The 13409-nt window shown below is 39.0% G+C and overlaps 1 protein-coding gene across 1 annotated transcript; it reads left to right on the top strand.

Annotated features, from left to right (window-relative positions):
* The first annotated feature begins 1416 nt into the window (after window positions 1-1416).
* On the top strand, window positions 1417-11860 carry slc6a1b (solute carrier family 6 member 1b). Its single transcript, XM_054616607.1, has 14 exons — window positions 1417-1663; window positions 1962-2093; window positions 2333-2433; window positions 2945-3054; window positions 3524-3656; window positions 4611-4745; window positions 5801-5904; window positions 6579-6703; window positions 7092-7204; window positions 7369-7500; window positions 9329-9431; window positions 9617-9717; window positions 9949-10116; window positions 11747-11860. The coding sequence occupies exons 1-14, from the start codon at window positions 1417-1419 to the stop codon at window positions 11858-11860; spliced, it is 1818 nt and encodes a 605-aa protein (XP_054472582.1).
* Window positions 11861-13409: the final 1549 nt, after the last annotated feature.

Genomic DNA, 13409 nt, shown 5'->3' with positions numbered 1-13409 from the left:
GAATTTGGCGATGTGCACGGATGTGCGTCTGCACTTATTTACGAGGCAAGAGACTCATCTCAGGAGGGTCATTAGCGAATCTGATACTTCAATCCTGCAGCCAAATATTTTAAATCTGCCAAATGTAAATGTGTGATCTGTGTGGAGAAAAAAAACCCATCATTCTTACTTCACTTAATCCCAATTTGTCTTGAGGCTGTGCGTCTCTTTGAAGTCAAATGTAAAATAAATCTGGAATATTATCAACAGATTGGATGTGAAATGCTTTACTGTTTAAAACATCAACAGATTTGTCACCGTGTTGCCTCATAGAATAATTAATGCCTTTCACTATTACGCACGCGAGTTGATGGAGAGCGCAGAGAGCGTTTATTTTGCATTTTAAAAGTAAAAATAAATAAATAACGTAAATGCAGAACCTTGCTCAAACCATGCGCTAAAATGGTGAATCCATGCATCTAATGCAGATTAACTAGTAACTATAATACATGTAAAAAAAAAAATGTAACTCTGTTCCGCAGATACTTAATGAAATTGTCTATTCAAAAACTCCAGTGAGTTATAAGCCTCTCCAGGTGATTCATTAGACATTATCGTTGCGCCTGACTCCTAAATGTGTTTAATCGCTCTCCTCTTGTACCGGAGCAGAAGGAAGTGGGCCATTGAATTTGGAGCATAATGACTCAAAGACAAGAGCAGGCTCTAAATTTCTGTTAACATGCATTCACTCCAGGCAATTAAAAGTGAATTTTATTGCATGAGAAGTCTTTATTTGATCCCGTGGGGTTCACGGATGGTGGGGCCCATTTTTTTTTTCTATCCAGCCCTGAAGAAATGTCATGGAATCAGAATAGATGCATGCACAGTTACCGTGGACAATTATATTTAACCAGTAACGTAAAACTTATTCTTAAACACATGCCACTAGATTGACCACCTTGATAAGCAATTTAGTCACCTCTTTAATCTTGTTTTTTTTTTCTCGCAAAATTCAGAGGTTATTCGGTTAACAGGGAACATGATTCCAGTTTCAATGAACTGAAAATAAGAATCACAGTTGTTTTTTTTAATAATGTAAATATGTTAAAGAATTAAGCCAGAGTTACGCAAATCATCACTCATTATTAAGACCTGACATTAGACCCATATGATATTTCAAACAAGTAGATTTGCGTCTTGTCTTTTTTTGTGCATTTTTTATATTTATATGTAAGCATATATAATTATGTTTTCAGGGTCGCTGGACCGCTGCTAAGCTGCTCCTGATCACTCTCATTACCCCGATTATTCGTCTCCACTCGGACGTTATCTTGGATAACTGGGTGTAAGCGACGGAGAGAAGCTGCTGTTTGCCTGGACCGGTGCTGAAACCACCTCCTCTCCATTGGTCAGGACTACCCGACACGCACAGCGAGCATGGCCACCAACGGGACCAAAGCCTCGGACGGACACGTCTTAACGGAGACCGTGAATGACGCGCCCACTACCACGCCAAACGACAAACCCAAAACCTTGGTGGTGAAAGTGCAGAAGACGAAAAATGAGTTACCCGAAAGAGAAACGTGGGGAGGGAGATTTGACTTTCTTCTCTCTTGTGTCGGATACGCAATCGGACTCGGGAATGTCTGGAGATTTCCTTATTTATGTGGAAAAAACGGAGGAGGTAATCAGGAATTTCTTGGCAATTTTTCATTTACCCATTCACCAAAAGGAATGCAAAGATCTCGACAACCAAAAACTGCCAGTTTGCTTCCGGAGGTTTTTAATAAAAATAAGCTGTATAAGTGTATTTCCCCTCCATTTAAGCCGTGCGTAATTGCGCACAAGCGAAAGCCTGCACGCTGATCAGGGGCGCAGAGTGAAATACTATTTTGACCTAATATCTTATCTGGATTATGATGAATGTTACTAGATATGATTCACCTTCACTTACACACCTTTGCCTCTCACTTCTCATTCAGGGGCCTTCTTGATTCCCTACTTTTTGACCCTCATATTTGCTGGGATGCCCCTCTTCTTTCTGGAGACGGCTCTTGGTCAGTACACTTCTATTGGAGGACTTGGAGTGTGGAAGCTGGCCCCCATTTTCAAAGGTAAAATACACTTTTGCATTGTCCTTCAGGCCTTAAACTATGCTCTTTATGTTAACTAGCCGCTTGATAAAAGCCAGGTTGATTGACAGTTCAAGTTGGTAATTATTTATTTGTAACCATGTAACAGTGAAAGACCAATACTAAAAAAAAATCAACTTAAATATATTTCTGTTCCCGTTTTATGCCAACACAAATATTTTAGCACAATGTAACATGCCTGTACTCTCTCATTGTTTCAGGTGTGGGAATAGCTGCTGCTGTTCTGTCCTTCTGGTTAAATATCTATTACATTGTAATCATTTCCTGGGCTATTTACTATCTGTACAACTCCTTCACTACTGTGAGTATTTGTTTTTTTACATTATTGTGGTACCCTAATAAAAAGATATAATAGGAGATGAATACCTTGGAAATGTAAAGGCAAAAAGGTAGTCTAGTTTCCTCGATTCCTACTAAAAAACATTTAAAACAAGTGCCCCTTTAAATCGCAACAAATCTCCGGTTTTATTGTGTTTTTCTTTCCCAGGTTGTCATTTTTTACATTATAACCTTTGAAGTTATGTGGCTGGTTATTTTTGCCAGCAGCTCTTATATAAGGGTGAACAGCTCTTAACAGAGTATGACATGTATTACTTCCTTTCCCACATAATTAGCGCCGTATACAAGGTATTGATAAATGCATTTGGCGATGAGGCATTCACTCCTCTGAGAAAAGCATGAAATCTCAATGAGTATCATGGTCTTGGCTGCTTGACAGCCACAGAGAATGGGACCCGGCGGTGGGAGAGTGGTCCGAGTAAAAAGAGCTGTCTGTGTGATTTTTCTCTCTCTTTTTTTTCTTTAATTTTCAGGAGCTACCATGGCAGAGTTGTGGCAATCCCTGGAACACAGATCGCTGTTACACCAACTACAGCATCCCAGACACCAGAAACCTCACCAGCGCTGTGCAGGAGTTCTGGGAGTAAGCTGGACTCAAGAGTCTGTTTAGATCACAAGGATACTGCTCTGTTATGAACAGATTCAAGCTTAGGTCATGGTCTCTACTGTTCACAATCAGGATCAGAGTTGGAGTCTGACATGGCAATGTTGATCTGAGGATCCAATGGTTCACCAAATCCCTTAATATCCATCCATCTAGATAATTCTGGAGGAGGAGAACTTGTGCGCATACAATAATGAGCCTCAGACAAACCTAAGATTTTTTTTCATAAGAGCAAAGAAAAAAATCAGTTTAGCCATGCAAGCATGACTCCCTGTGACTGTAAAGCCTTAAAAAAAGCTTCAGGGGTGAGAAAAGAAAGCCACGGAGAGGGCTTTTTGTGAGTAACTAGACATGTGCGTGCATGTTTGTGTGTGCACCGATGCACGCTGCACGTATGACATCATGATGCATTTATGCGTTGTAGTAAGCACACTTTTCTCCCCTGCAGACGTAACATGCACCAGATGACCGATGGTCTGGAGAAGCCTGGGGAGGTCAGGATCCCACTGGCTATCACACTCGCCATTGCATGGGTGCTGGTCTATTTCTGTATCTGGAAGGGGGTCAGCTGGACTGGCAAAGTAAGTAAAAGACAAACACGGGAACTAAACAAAATGTAAAAATAAAATCCATTGTAAATTGAATTTGCTTCATCTTTATACTCAAGGGCTTAGATTATTGGTCAAATTTAGGGGTCACATAACTTTTTCATACTACTTCAAAACTAGTGTAGGTTGAGCAAAAAATGTAGTTTAAGTGACAATGTTTTCATAAGATTAACTCTCTCTCATGAAATATTTGAAAATGATATAAAACAACATTTTCTTCCTTTTGCAAGTTAGACAATACATTGACATGCCGTATTCTGCCAACCACTCTCTGTCCGTGTCTCTTTAAAAGGCAATACAACACTGAACATCCAATATCCCTTTAATCCAAAGCACCCTAAGTATGACAAGCACCAACACGTTCCACAAAGGGATACAAAGGCCTTCATTTGACTGCTGCAAAGCCATGATCTGCCCAGTGAGCTACACAATTACAAACCACACAAATGTATGATTAGCCTTTTTCACTTTTTATATCAATGGTTGTTTAATGTAGATTCATCATTGTTTTTTTTATAAAAAGCAGTGTCAATGACAGTATATCTGTTGGTTCATGTCTTATTCAGTTTATTTTCTAACAAATGATCTGAACTGTGTTGACTTTGATAACACAAATTAGTTCAGATAAGGAGGGAAATAGTACACTGAGAGTGTGCTGAACCCAACCGTTCTGGGGTCATCTCGCCTCCGGGGAATGGCAGACTAGGTCACTGTGCTGCTCTGTGCTGTAGGGATGGTGCCACACAGTGCTGTAACACTGTACACGAGGAGTGGAACAACTTAGCAGTTTTCACTTCTTCTACAATTCTTTTGCCTTGCAGGACAAATATTCAAAGTTAAATGGTGCTCACTAGCTGTGTGATTTAACAATTTCGAGTTTAGATAGACACTATTCTTCTTTTCTAACAATAACTTTGTGTCCCACAGGTGGTGTACTTTTCAGCCACATACCCTTACTTTATGCTGTTCATCCTGTTTTGCCGTGGCATTTCTCTACCCGGTGCAATTGATGGAATTCTCTTCTATATCACACCAGACTTTGAAAAACTGAAGCAGTCTGAGGTATGCTTTCTGTTTCCAGTCGAAGTGTAAAAATGTTTCTGTTCAGGGATACATTTAGCTATTTATTAAGGTGGCTGCGAAGGATAAGCGTAGCCCCAGTGGGAGGTGTTTTTTACTATTTGGGGCAAGGTTGTATTACTGTTACAGTAATACCATAGTACAGGTCTCTTACTGTGCCTGCAGTGTACCTGCACTAGTGGCGAAGAGCACATTCTTATCCAAATAGATTTTCAGTGAGTACACTATATAAATAATAACAGATAATAGTTATACCAATGACTATTAATTGCATGGGCAGCAAAAGAGTAGAAATTATGCACAATTATTAGCACACATCCATAAAAAAAGAAGTATAACTATCAGTTTATGTTCCAACTATTTTACCCTCGAGCAGCTTGATAATATTGATATATAAATATTTTGCATATTTGTATTGATTTTGCTGATGCAGACTTTTTATAAAGTATACAGTAAGTCTCACATAGCTGTTGAAAGGCTGAAGTTTACCTGTTGTGGGTTAATAAAAAGCCCTATAGGATTGATTCTTTTTTTGATGATGATGATGATGATGATGATGATGATGATGATGATGATGATGATGATGATGATGATGTTATCTGTTATTCTGTAATGATTGTGACTAAATGACTTAGCCACATCGTGAAGGCTCATGAAGAACATGAGCTGAAGCTATATGAGGTGTGGAGAGACATCATTAGACAAGGCAAGGTCTTGCCGAGTTAGGTCAAGATGAGATGCAATGGAATCAGAGTGAGTCGGATAGGACCAAGTATAACAAGACAGCACTTAGGTCTTACAAGTTGCCGACACAAGTATTGTTCCCAGTTCGTCCTATTAACATCAAAGGTTAACAAGAGACAAGATGCCTTTGGGCACATGGTTTGGTCAGCCCGGCCAGTTAAATTGGCAGATAATGACGAACAAGGCAATTTCATCAGTAAAATCAAATCAAATCTAGCCAATTTTTAAATAAATATCTCTGTTTAACATCAATCTGGTTAATTGAATGTCTTTTTTTTATCTTTGTGTGATAGGTGTGGCTGGATGCTGCCACTCAGATCTTCTTTTCATATGGGCTTGGGTTAGGCTCTCTGATTGCTCTTGGCAGCTACAATCCATTCAAAAACAACGTATACAGGTAGGTGATTAAAATATGACGCATTTTCATTACCTGTTCACAGTGTTTAGCAACGGTCACTCACACATCTTTTTCCATTTTCAAGCAGACTGTGCAGATGTCTCTTCTTGAGAATATTTTTGGTTTCCTGGCAACATAGTGTCTGCTGTACCTTCTATTTTGGGACTATTTCAGCCTTATTATTAACTCACCTCTTCAAAACTGCTTTTAATGTCTGACTAATGCTGTGTGTTTTAAGTTTTAAGTTTTTAGTGTGTAGCTTTTAATGCTGATTTTAAATGTCTGTAAAACGTCTTTGAGTACTCTGAAAAGTGCTCTATAAATAAAATGTATTATTATTATTATTATTATTATTTTGGTTCTACCCTCTGTTTTAAACTCATAGGCTCAGACTTCAGGTTTGACTCAGCCTCTGTCATATTCTCTGATAAACACTGGTCTGCAGGCCACCTACGCACATCTATGGTTCCCGCTACTTTGAAACAGCTGGAGCTAACTGCCATTTTAAAAGAACAGGTCAATATAAATGTACTCAGCTGCTGTGCTACAGCAGGATCCAAAATGGCTCTCCACCGTCCCTTCCCCCCGGTGCATCTCGACAATGTGTGACGGGTTGATAAGGAATTGATATAGGCGTGACAATGGCTGCCTTGTGCTTTGTCTCTCCCCTACAGAGATTCTGTCATTGTCTGCTGCATCAACTCCTTCACCAGCATGTTCGCTGGCTTTGTCATCTTCTCCATCGTGGGATTCATGGCCAATGTAACAAAGAGACCTATCGCTGATGTGGCAGCCTCAGGTAATTGCAATCAATGTTGAAAGTCAATAGTGACAATAGGCACCAAGAAGAGATATTTGTGATTGTGCAAAAAATTGCCCTTGAAATTGCGAGATGTTATTCTTTCGGTGCTCAGTGATTTTGCAAAAACTCTCTGTCCTTTGTAAAAACTCACGTTTGACATTCAGCACAAACATTTAGGTTTTTCCAGGACACTTTGGATTTATCGAGTATTACAGCTACTTTACGGCTGAGTATGTTTGTTAAAAAAAGGGCAGACAACCTGTTTTTAAAATAAACTTAACATTCAATTTTTAAACTTATTTACAAATTTGATTTTGAACTGTTTTTTGTTAGTGTGACATTGCAATCACACGTCATAATGTCTATGAAATGTGTCTTTTTTAAGGACCTGGCCTGGCATTTCTGGCTTATCCTGAGGCTGTGACCCAGCTGCCCATCTCTCCTCTCTGGGCAATACTCTTTTTCTCCATGCTGCTGATGCTGGGAATTGACAGTCAGGTAAAGATATCCCAACAAAAATTGACTAAGTTGGGGTTTATGGTCCATAATGATACAGTAATATTTGACATCATAGTTCTAAACCTCAGAAATTGACCTAATGTTTTTATTGTGATGACAGTGTTTTACGTAACACAGTTTTGAAATGACTGCCATATCTCCAGTTCTGCACAGTGGAAGGCTTCATCACTGCACTGGTTGACGAATTCCCTCACGTTCTCCGAAAACGCAGAGAGATCTTCATCGCGGTCGTCTGCCTTATTTCTTACATCATTGGACTGTCCAACATAACACAGGTAAATTCTTCTTTCCTATTAGATAATCCACTAACTGAGACATTACTGGCAAGTAAGTTCAGATACACCCACAGCAGCCTCCCACTTAATGACAAGGTTTATATCTGTTGCTATCTTCGGCTCATATTGAGTCTGTATTGTTTACCTTTAATCAACTCAGAAAACACTTGAAGTATTCAGACATCAACATGCTTATAAGTATTTCATATTTTACATTTCTGACTTTGTCAATTTCACGGGATAATAAAAAAAAATCACAGACTTGTTAGCATTCTACAGGACACCATTGTGTTGACCTCAGCAGCTGACCCAGTAACCTGCAGGAATGTTAACTAAGTTAGGTTGTTAACTCAGCTCTTCAAGAGGCCCTCATATGAAATCCCAAATGCATGTAAGTAAAAAGTTCATGGGGTAATACTCCCTCTGACACTGTAGCTACCGGACAAAGTGGTTTGGGTCATCTAGCATCATGTTTCAGTCTGTATACATGAAACAACATGAAACAAAAGTTCACAACCATGATTTCACTTATTAACCAGCTAGCTGCTGGACCATAAGGATAATGACATGGTCAGTTTGTTTGCCTGTCCATTTGTCTGTCAGTCCAACTGTTAAATGGCTTAAAATGACTACGCAATTTAAACAAAACAAAACAAAAACGTAACAAAAGTAGTTGGTTAAATTTAGGCAGCAAAACCAATACTTGGTTATGTTTAGGGAACACAATTACTTGGTTCATACAAGATAAAAACATCAATCTCTAGGTTGAAAGCCCTTTGTTATTTGATCCATCCAGCACCCTGACCTCATCCCAACATGGACTTCTGCAGACTCCTTTGTTTTACTTCAAAAGCAAACGTTATACAGGACAAAATACATGAACCTCGAAACTCACAATGCAGTTGGGATGGGAAATGTAATTTTTTGGAGACGGGGCTGGATGACCTCTAGCAGTGACCTAAGGTTAAAAATTCCACTTTTGTACAGAAAATATCTGATAATTTAACAAGCAGGTTGCCATAAAAATGGTTGGCATTAATTCTTAATGTTCTGTTTCAGGTCAAAAGCGATGCTTTAAGAATTTTCCCTATCATGCATTTCAAAACACCACCCCACAAAATGACTACTGAGTACTGCTGTACCTTGTATTTCACCTGTTTATCTATCACATATACATACATACAACAGTACTTTTGTCCCAATTAGAATCAAAAGTTAAAAAATCAATAAAAATAAGTGATGGAACCAACAGTCAACAAAAAGTTGGCTTCTGTTTCTGCCTACTTGTTAGTGGGAATGACAGAATCACTGCAGACCAAGGCCATGGTTGCCAATGACACTTGAAGACCCTGCATTGTCCCTTTACTTCTGCCAAACTGGCTATTCATTAGCCAACATGCACAGCCCTGTTAGAATGAGGCAGTTACCCCAATTGCTTCTCCGGGAACCCCAAAATGTATCAAGTTTCACAGGTTAGGAGTTAACAAACTGTAGCAGGTCTTTCTTTGAACTGGTCTCTACAATTACCTGATAGCTGCAAGAGATGGTGGACAGACATGAAATCTTTGGAGGAGTTGCTTACACTGGTCTTGCCTGTGCTGAAGTGCACATTCTCATTAACACAATAGCCATACAGAACCGCTTTGTCGTCAGCAATGAAACGTCAACGCTCACCTGCCACAGCTGTCGGTGCTCTTGCCCTCGATGTTATTCCACTTGACTTCTGTCCTGCACATTCAATACTATAATTGCTTCTTTAACGTTTCCCCCTTCGCCTTTATGTGTCTTATCCTCTTGGCTTTTGTTTTCCACTTCTCTCCTTTTACAGGGTGGACTTTATGTGTTCAAGCTATTTGACTACTACTCAGCTAGTGGAATGTGCCTGCTCTTCCTGGTCTTCTTTGAGTGCATCTCAATTTCATGGTTTTATGGTGAGCCACATTTATGTATACGTAATCTAAAAATGGATGTATTCTCCATCCGGTAAAATCTATATATCCATCTATCCATCTATCCATCCATCCAAACCTATCTGAGATAATACCTTATGGAGCACATCTAATGTCACACAACTCTAACAAAACTTTATTCATGATTTTTTCATATTTGGTTCCAGGTGTGGACAAGTTCTACGACAACATTGAGGAAATGATCGGCTACAGGCCCTCTCTGTGGTGGAAGGCCTGCTGGGTTGTGTTCACTCCACTTATTGTGGCTGTAAGTGTTATGGCTTAGTTAACTCTCAGTGCTCTATGCTTAAAATGCATTATTATCTCACCATACCATCATATTACATCACAAAGTGCATCTGTTCTGTCCAAAGATCATCCAAGACTCAAAGCTCATTCCGCAGTTTTGCAATAATTCTCATAGCCTAGAATTGTGTGTGTGTCAAAACATGATAACGAAGAAGATGCTGAGATATATTTCTTTGTCCCTCTTGTCCAGGGTGTCTTCTTGTTTAGTGCAGTGCAGATGGTTCCCCTCACCATGGGTGACTACGTGTTTCCAGCCTGGGGCCAGGGAGTTGGGTGGTGCATGGCCCTCTCCTCCATGACTCTCATCCCTGGCTACATGGGCTACATGTTCCTCACACTCAAAGGCACATACAAAGAGGTAAGATCAATGCGGATTCTGTCTAGTAGTTGATGCATTTTACTTAAATAATACTATCTGACTGCTTTTTTTTGCTGCAAAGCAAATAGATTTACCAGATGCATATAGCAAATAGTACTAGTATCCGCATATGCAAATTAAATCATAAATACATACACTTAAAGGAAGTGTTATTAAACTTACAAATATGTATAATGGTATATAAATATGGAGAGTTTTAGTAAGTGTAATGCAAATACGATAGCCGCAGATTTCGCAGAGCACATCACTGCACCCACGTCGGAGCATTTCACACATCTACTGTATTAGCTGGTTTGAATTTTAATCTGCAGGCGGCAGCGAGGCAGGGTCTGTGTTAAGAGTTTCAAGTAGATTACTTTTGGGCTCAAATATATTTTTACATACTGCATGATCAGACCAATCCAACAGGAATGCAGAGGAGGCTGATGTGTAGTGAGGATAATATAATAATGTGCAAGCCCTGCAGATTTTACAGTCAGTTTTAACCATGAAGGGAAGTTTGAATATACATTCAAGGTCACCCTGTAGATTTTTCACCGACTATCTGGCTCAAACATGTTTACCAGAATATACTGATCCAGGATTTATATCATCCTCACTTACATTTACAATATTTACATAATGGCTGGCTCTGAGAGTAGTACCTGAAAAGTAATTTGGCAGCATAAAGACACACATTGGATGGTAAAATGCTCAAATAGGCCCAATGTGATCTTGCTCTATGCATTATAACTGCATTATGATCCAATTAGCCAACACATAGGCATGCTCGGTAAAGATGAGATGAATTACAGTGAGGAGTAGAACAGTGATAAAAGGATTAGTAAAATAGATTTTCTAATTCGTTCTGTTAAACAATTTTAGATGCCTTTTTGCTTTACCAGTTCTCAATACATTTCATTCATTTGTATGCAGCAAAATGGTACGCTGCATTTTTATTGATCTGATGATCCCAATCAGAGACGCATAATGCCTTTTTTCAGCATGCCATTTACATTAAGAGCATTTTGATTTGCAGTCATCCATAATGTGCTGAACAATAACCTTACATCTATGCACTCCCTAGTGACAGATATAGCTTTATAGCCACCACTGACGGAATAAATGGGCCATAATTGCAGGCAGTGCAACAGAGGCTGTCAGAGGCGATGTGCAGGTGTCAGATCCTGCAGTACCAGCTGATGGTTGATTGTCTAATTGTAGCAATCAGCCAGCCATGCACCCAGGCGGAAGCTTAGTTTCACAAACACTCCACATAAATGCTGCAGAATCCCAGGTCCTACACTGCACCCAGAGTTTAGATTATTTGAAAGGTTCCTGGATGGTTTGATTAAGGTTTGTTCGATTAGTACATTTGGCCCATGAATTATATATGAGTAACTCACATCAGGGAAACTATATAGATGTCTTTCCTGAAACTATCGTGTTGAGTTTACAACCATTCATCAAGCTCACAGCTGTGTAGCTGGTGTATTTTGTTACAGCTTATTGGTTCACAAACTTTGCAGCTGTTTGGTCTCCACTAATGCTGTGTGACAGTGTCTCATTGTAATTTCAACACCATCAGCGATTTCTTCAGCTGTGTGATATCCGTGCTTCTCCCTTTCAGCGTCTGCGGATAATGTTCAAGCCTGTGACACTGGTGAAGGCTCAGGAAAACGGCCCAGACCAGCAAACAGAAAACCAGAATCAGAACCCTGCCAACGAGGAAGCCTACATCTAGAAACTCCTGCCTCTCTCTCTGTCTCGACGGGCAGACTGGCGATCTACACAGAAAAAAACATAATCAAGGTTGGGAACGACCACCAGACTTCCATGTCTGTTTTTATTCACCTACCTCCTGGGGACACGTGAGACCAACCTGATTACGCAGTTATTTTTAGGGGTTTTTCTGTTTGTTTATTTGTATAATACAGAGTTATAAAACTTATGAGGAAAAAACAAACTACCCAGCAAAATTGTTGTGATATTTTCAATTTCATTATGCAAAAAAAGTTAGTCTTTTTAGAAAAGGAAATGTGACTTAGGAAATTACTGTACATTGAATATATAATTTAAATTTGGAGGCCCGTGTTGATTCAATAGTATTGTGCTACTTTGAAGATATTAATTAATCTACTAAACTACAATTACTGTACAAAGAAAAATATTGGTTAAATGCATTTTGCTTGTTTATGAAGTACATACATTAAGATGATTGCAGTGTATTAGGTGAAAAAAATGCAATTTTAAAGTTTGTGAAGTGAAAATTGAATACAGACCAATTTATGGCAAAGACAATATGGGAATGTGCAACAGGTAAGGCCAAATCTGCTTGTATGTGTACAATATAATTTAGACAGACTATCACTCCCTTGCAGGATCCTGCAGTTCACCTGAAATGTTTACCACCCATGTCTGGGGCTACCTTTGAAAAGCACAAGTTCAGTATGGGATTTTGAGGCGTCCAATTTTTATTTTGACTCAATTGAAACTTGGGACAACAGCAAAAATAACTTACATAGGATAAATAGCAAGAGACTGTTATAATTGTTTCTTTGTTTTCTAAAGAACAATAACTTTGTATGTTGTCTAAATCTTTTTTGTAGAATCATTTTTAGGTCATTTTCTATATGTGAGAGTGAGAAGGACCAAAATCATAGTAGCGTTAGAAGGATTGGTGCAGACATTTGACCTGCTGAATATATCTGGATTAAATCAAGTAACTCCTCTTTTCTCTTTGAAAAGCTATGGAGTAAAGTAGCAAATACAGCATCCATTACATTACAAGCACAATTTTTGGATCTGTAAACTACCACCTCTAACGATAAAAGAGTAGCCAATACATAAATCCCACATTTGCATTGTGCGTACAATATTTATGCCTGAGATTATTTAGAAAAAGTAGAATTTCTTTCTCCTGACAACCAGTAAAGTGGAAAGACAGAGTTTTGTTGCAATAAGTCAATGCTAATTCAGATCTATATTTTAAACTGTGAGAATGAATAAGCTCCGGGGGCTGCTGCACTGGAGACTGCATGATGGATTTCTATGATAGCTCCACTTTTCCGACTGGAACCGTTTACTTGTATATCTATTTAGTAACCCACTCCTCAGGAACAAAGGTGGAAGTGACCAAATTCTCTCAGCTCTCAGATACCACCATTAAACACTGAAACAATTAATGCTATATTTAAAAACAAAACAATCAACTATCAGCAAATTTTTGCCATTTTCTCCCATTATTTCAACATGTAACCTTAAGCGGCAACAAAACATGAACACACAAACAA

This window comes from Anoplopoma fimbria, chromosome 17, assembly GCF_027596085.1.
Source record: "Anoplopoma fimbria isolate UVic2021 breed Golden Eagle Sablefish chromosome 17, Afim_UVic_2022, whole genome shotgun sequence".
Taxonomy (NCBI): Eukaryota; Metazoa; Chordata; class Actinopteri; order Perciformes; family Anoplopomatidae; genus Anoplopoma; species Anoplopoma fimbria.
Note: the sequence above shows the minus strand (reverse complement) of the source record. Positions and strands in the feature narration are given on the sequence as shown.

Bases quoted from the DNA above. Each gene is read 5' to 3' on its own strand.
- slc6a1b (XM_054616607.1), top strand. From the start codon at position 1,417: ATGGCCACCAACGGGACCAAAGCCTCGGACGGACACGTCTTAACGGAG. The intron at 1,664-1,961 runs GTAATCAGGAAT...CTTCTCATTCAG, and splicing joins ATGTGGAAAAAACGGAGGAG to GGGCCTTCTTGATTCCCTAC. The intron at 6,704-7,091 runs GTAATTGCAATC...GTCTTTTTTAAG, and splicing joins CGCTGATGTGGCAGCCTCAG to GACCTGGCCTGGCATTTCTG.